The sequence below is a fragment of the Oncorhynchus masou genome, chromosome 16 (genome assembly GCF_036934945.1).
Source record: "Oncorhynchus masou masou isolate Uvic2021 chromosome 16, UVic_Omas_1.1, whole genome shotgun sequence".
In the NCBI taxonomy this organism is placed as follows: domain Eukaryota; kingdom Metazoa; phylum Chordata; class Actinopteri; order Salmoniformes; family Salmonidae; genus Oncorhynchus; species Oncorhynchus masou.
The window spans coordinates 21,960-27,718 of NC_088227.1; the positions used below are offsets into that span (position 1 = coordinate 21,960).

The following is a 5,759-nucleotide window of genomic DNA, read 5'->3' on the forward strand; positions in this document are numbered from 1 at the left end:
CAGTGTGTTGGCAGCAGCCAATCAATGTTAGTGGTGGCTGTTTAACAGTCTGATTTACTGGTTTCAGTGGGAAAGATGGTAAATGGTTCAGACATTAATGGCAAATATAAAAAACTAATATACCCAAGTTACCGGAGTCTACAATGGCAGACTGTTAATGTAGAGTAGGGATAGTGAGAAGTAACATTCAAGACTGAAGCAATTATCCCCTCGAGTGGTATACTTCATACTGTACCAGTTTACTACACATACTGATAATACAAAACATTGAGGACACCTGCTCTTTCCATGACATAGACTGACCAAGTGAAAGCTATGACCCTTTATTGATGTCACTTGTTGAATCCACTTCAGTCAGAGTAGATGAAGGGGAGTTAAAGAAATATTTTAAAATCTTGAGAAAATTGAGACATGGATTGTGTGTGTCATTCAGAGGGTGATTTGGCAAGAGAAAAGATTTAACTGCCTTTGAACGGGGTATGGTAGTAGGTGCCAGGCGCACCGGGTTAAGTGTGTCAAGCACTGCAACACTGCTGTTTTTTTCATGCTCAACCATTTCCCATGTGTATCAAGAATGGTCCTCCACCCAAAGGACGTCCAGCCAACTTGACACAACATGGGCAGCATCCTTGTGGAACACTTAGGGCAGCTTGTAGAGTCCATGCCCAGACGAAATGAGGCTGTTCTGAGGGAAAAAGGGTGTGCAACTCAATATTAAGAAGATGTTCCTAATGTTTTGTGCACTCAGTGTATTTTGTCCTACATGTTTTTAAATAGTACAGTATCACAAATCACAGTACAAAACCATATAAGTGTGGGCCTGTAGTATCTGTAAATCAACTAAACCTTGTTTTTTATTTCCATATGCAGATAATAAAGCATCATTGTTCATGTAATAATCTAATATTAGCATTATACCTCTAGGAAGAGGAAATGGTCATAAAATCAAATAGATGAAAAGACGGAAACAAAAATGTTTTTGAACTACAACTTATTTTATTTAAAAATGTCAAATTCAGTGCAAAGTAATGTAGTGCATTGGTGTCTAGATCCCTGTTGGGTGGCAAAGTGTCACAAGAATCCTGTGGGGAGAGAAAACAAGAGAATGCATTAAATTAATGTGGTTAACTAATCAGGGTTCAACAAAGCACTTCAAGACCTCAATTCCTTCAAAAGAGAGAGAGAAGGAGAAAGGAGTATGGTCCCTGCAGTAGGACTACATGCTGGCCATGAGGTTCTCCAAGTGGTACTCCAGGAGGCTGGAGAGCTCAGTGACCAGAGACTCTGCGTTAAAGTACCAGGCCAGCTGCTGGCCAAACATGTCATCTAGCAGAGCCATCAGCCCACCCTGAAAAGAACACCACACAACACATAGAAAATGGCTCTGAGTTACTAGCTTATCAAGAAGAGAGAGACAATTAGAAATACTCCCCCTAAAATGGCATTGAAACCTGGTAAAATGGCATTGAAACAGGAAGTAACCTCTTGACTCTTACATTGAGAAGCAGCAGGTATCTGTCAGCCTCTGGCTCCATGTTAGCAGCAGTGGGCAGGAAGGAGTACAGGAGAGCGTACAGACGCTCCACGAACCAACCAGGGTGCTAAAGGAAACAAAGGAGGAGAAAAGAGGAGAGAAGAGAAGAGGCATTTAAGTGGAACTGCTAATAGAGAGAGATCAAAACATGTACCAGTGAGATGCTACTTACCACCATCAGGGACTTCTGAGCTGTCATCAACCCAAACAGCACCAGCTCAAAGAGGACATCTATCATGTTCACATGATGGATCTAGGATAAGAAAACACATTTGGAGAAAATAGGAATGATTTCATATAGATCAGCTACTGTGATGTATAAAAGACATGCATGTGGAAGAACTCAGTGAGACTTGAAAGAGTTAATGAACTCACCTTTGCCTCAGCCAGCTCCCTCTCAATGTCATTCCGCTTGGAGGGGTCACTCAGGTAGTCCACAAAGTCGTTATAGGTACGGATGAATTTGGCCTTGTCCTATGACAAAGAAAAGAGCATCTTAGTGAACAGAACACATTTCCCCTCAGGGATGCTCTAATTCCCTTGAAAGAGAATGAGTTAGTGAGTTACCATGTGGTTGGCCTGAACCAAAGCGCCCAGGAGGACCTTTCCCGCCACAAACAGATGGTTCCTGCTCAGGGTGGAACCAAGCAGGGTCTAGGAAAGAGGGAAGAGTTAGGGTGAGACATCTTCCTCTAGGAGACAGAACAAGAAGTCACAGAGAGAAAAAGAAAAGTGGGTCTACTCACAGTGAAGGCCTGGCGCAGGGAGACGAGCCTCAGGGCGATGTCCTCCACTCTCTTGGTGGTACGGTAGAGGCTGTGAAAGGGAGGGAATGGAGCATGTCAACCATTAGAGTCAATGGGGGATAACAGCATTATGACCACTATCCTTCAGCATCTGACAAGCCCAGACTACACAGACATTTAGAGGAACTCACCTTAGCAGAGGAACCTCCCTCTCCTCAGGCAGCAGGTCCTCCTCCCAGCCCTACGACAACAAACCAAGCATTCAAAATCAGTGACCAATGACATAACAAAAAAATCGGTCAATGGAAGGATCTTAATGCTCCTAGTCAATAGTATGTGTGTGTAACGTCTGACCTCATACCAGTTGTGGCCCTCAGGCTCTGGGCCAGTGAACTGCTGAGTGGTGGGCGTAGAGAAGGAGGCAGCCTCCGACCACGCTGAAGAGGAGAGAAGCCCGTCCAGCCCCATGTCGAGAGTGGCGTACACCACTGAGACATCAGTCTGCTGCTCAAAACACACACAACACACCTGTTTACCACACACACGTTATTAGAAAACACACCAAATCTAATGCAAAAATGCTCAGTAATGTCTAGTCTATTTACATAGGAAATTGTTTATTTACCTGGTAGCAGCTAAGCATCACGTCCACAGACGTCTCATGGCGGAGGTGAGACGCATGGTGGGTCACCCTGCCAGCCACACGCTGACAGAGAGAGAATACATGTTAAGGCCAAATGGAATAAGTGAAGAAAAGTCTACTCGACTACTATTTCAGTAGTATTTACGTCTTACTTGGATCCAAGTGATGGACTGCACTTTGGTGGCACATTAGGGGATGCCCTCTGGACTAAGCCTGGCTGTCTCCTTGGAGATGGCCCACACCAGTTGAGTCTCCTGTTTTGTTGTTGTCAAATAATACATTTGTTTTTAAATGTACAAGTAAATTATTAAAAGCATTAAAATTGGGATGTTTCCCACTTATTTACACAACCTACTCCACACTTGCAAAGTGAAAGTTTATAGAAATCTTCTGAAATTAAGTAGTAAACAGAAGAAAAGCAGAATTGAGTCCAATTATAATTTAATTAATTATTTAATGGTCTATGGTTCCATCCCATTTCTGAAGGTCTGATGAATAATTAATATTGTTCCTCCTCTTCCTTGTGGCAGGCGCAGCAGCACACTGCCCTCCAAAGCCTGCAAAATAATCGCCGGACTGCCCCTTTCCTAGCTTTGCATGGAACATCCAGTGTCACGTCCTTGGTGACGTGTGGGGTGACATCCGAGATGACCACAGCAACTTCCCCTGGAAAGGGAAAAAAGAGGAACAGAATGTAAACAAATGCAAACCGTAGCTTCTTAACACTGGCCAGTTGAAAGGTTCTGCTAAGACGTCATGACAAACGACACCTGTCAGAGTGCTCTCTAAGTGTTACTCACCTGCTTGGATGTCAGCTGGCAGAGTGGCGGAGACAGCCATCGTGAGAGTCCTTTCTTCAGGTGTGACGTCCACAACCTCCAAGAGGGAAGAGATGGGCTCTGCCTCTGTATTAGGGGTGATGTCCACCACATTCAGGTGGGAAGAAGCCGGGTCTGCCTCTGTATTAGAGTTGATGTCCACAACATTCAGGTGGGAAGAAGCCGGATCTGCCTCTGTGTTAGAGGTGATGTCCACAACATTCAGGTGGGAAGAACCCGGGTCTGCCTCTGTGTTAGAGGTGATGTCTACATCCTCCAGGTGGGAAGAAGCCGGATCTGCCTCTGTCTTACGGGTGATGTCCACAACCTCCAGGTGGGAGCAAGCCGGGTCTGTGTTATGGGTGACAACAACAATCCTGATGAGTTCTTCTACTACAAGGCACCAAGATGTCATCAGAACAGGCGTCTGTCAGAGTGCTCTCTATCATTGCTACTCACCTGTTTGGATGTCAGCTGGTAGTGTGGTGGAAACGGCCACCGCGAGGACAGGGGGGACTGGTAGGGTGGCTGCAGGGGGCTGGAAGCAGCTCTGCACCTCATCCGCCACAAAGGCACAAACAGAGCTCATATAAAAAGGGCTCTGCATGTCATCGGTGGAGAAGGACTGACTGATTCTCCCGAGGATCGACCGCACAGAGTCATAAGCAGCTGCCCGGGAGAAAGGGATGTGAGGGGAAGGGTCCTTTAACATGCTGGAGAGCTTCTCCACTACGGCCGCCACCATGCCCATGGCCATCCCGCTTATTAGGATTGGGTGCTCTGAATGGCCTTCCTCTGGCTGAAGCCACAGGGCCAGGAGGAGCCTGGGCACCACCTCCACCACCACCTGAGATGGGCTGAGCAGGTTGCTACGGGGATCATTGGACTGCTCACCCAGAATGCTCCTCACAGCTCTTTCCACAGTGCTGTGGACCTTTGGATCGCTGAAATCATCAAAAAGGAGAAGACAAAGCTAAACGATGTGCAATGTGCTCACATAGAACACTGTCTTAGTCTGTTTCTGCGTAGTTCCAGATATGTAGATAAATGGATCAAGTCATATGCAGGGCAGTTCATGGAACTCACATGTCAGCTGGCGAGGTGGGATGCATGGAGCGGCGGAGCTTGCAGGAAGCCTCGTGCTCTATGTCCATCATTTTTAGGCAAGTGTTTACTTCCCAGGCCTGCAGTATGAAACAGGAAGTCCCATTAGTGTAATTTCACAACAGATCTATTCTGCTGTGCTAACTCCTTGTTGAAAGGCTAGTAAAGAGCTCACTAACTTGTAGTATATCTTTAACTCTCATACTCTTACCAGCCGAGCGAGGTCGTTTCCCTCCTCCAGTGTTTCCTTCCACACCCTTCAAATAAAACACAGAGCAATTCAACTTTCCTGGCTTCTGATTTTTCTGTTGTTTATTTTACCCACACCTCCTGGAGTCCTGCCGTTTGCAGGGAATGGCAGTGAAGGTGAGTGCTGATGTGGTACTCACCTCTCCCTAAGGGATTTTTTGCCCTGAGACACCAGCCAGTTGCTTATGTGCTCTGTGTTGACATGGGGCGGGACCTGGCCTTGACTTTGGAGCAGCAGATAGTGGACCATGAGCTTCTTCTGCAAGATGAGGTAAGGTGTGAGACCGTGCCACGAAATACCATATCATGTGCTTTCAGAAGGGCCTCACGCAACATTTCACAACTGCACATGCCTCACAATTTGCAAGTGATATTAAGAACTCTTATGACCACCTTCTCTAAACTGTCTTGAAATACAACTCTCTTTCTGTTGTTTATGTTTTTGTGGGATGAATCTTACCTGTTTATTGTAATATGTTTCCTCCCAGCAGGCCTGCAGAGTCTGAAAATAAAGGCTGGTTCTACAGAATTCCTTTGAAGATAATGAAAATAATGATGCTTTGTTATGCACATTATGCACAGGCATTTACAGTATGCTAAAATGAATTTCTCCTAAGATTACCTTTGTGGGACCATAAGTGAACTCCGGAATGCACCAAACCCTA

The 5,759-nt window shown here is 45.7% G+C and overlaps 1 protein-coding gene across 1 annotated transcript; it reads right to left on the reverse strand.

Moving 5' to 3' along the window:
• Positions 1 to 3,417: 3,417 nt before the first annotated feature.
• LOC135557142 (uncharacterized) lies at positions 3,418 to 4,898 on the reverse strand. Its single transcript, XM_064990354.1, has 4 exons — positions 4,828 to 4,898; positions 4,201 to 4,685; positions 3,724 to 4,092; positions 3,418 to 3,589 (listed from the first exon to the last, which is right to left on the reverse strand). Exons 1-4 carry the CDS (start codon positions 4,896 to 4,898, stop codon positions 3,423 to 3,425), a joined length of 1,092 nt encoding a protein of 363 aa, XP_064846426.1. The 3' UTR covers positions 3,418 to 3,422.
• Between the last annotated feature and the right edge of the window lie 861 nt (positions 4,899 to 5,759).

What these genes read in the sequence shown, in the direction of transcription:
- LOC135557142 (XM_064990354.1), bottom strand. Translation starts at nt 4,898, where the DNA reads ATGATGGACATAGAGCACGAGGCTTCCTGCAAGCTCCGCCGCTCCATG. An exon ending in ACCAGCTGACATCCAAACAG is followed by an intron (nt 4,093 to 4,200) that starts GTGAGTAGCAAT and finishes CCCATAACACAG; the next exon opens with ACCCGGCTTGCTCCCACCTG. An exon ending in GCCAGCTGACATCCAAGCAG is followed by an intron (nt 3,590 to 3,723) that starts GTGAGTAACACT and finishes TTCCCTTTCCAG; the next exon opens with GGGAAGTTGCTGTGGTCATC.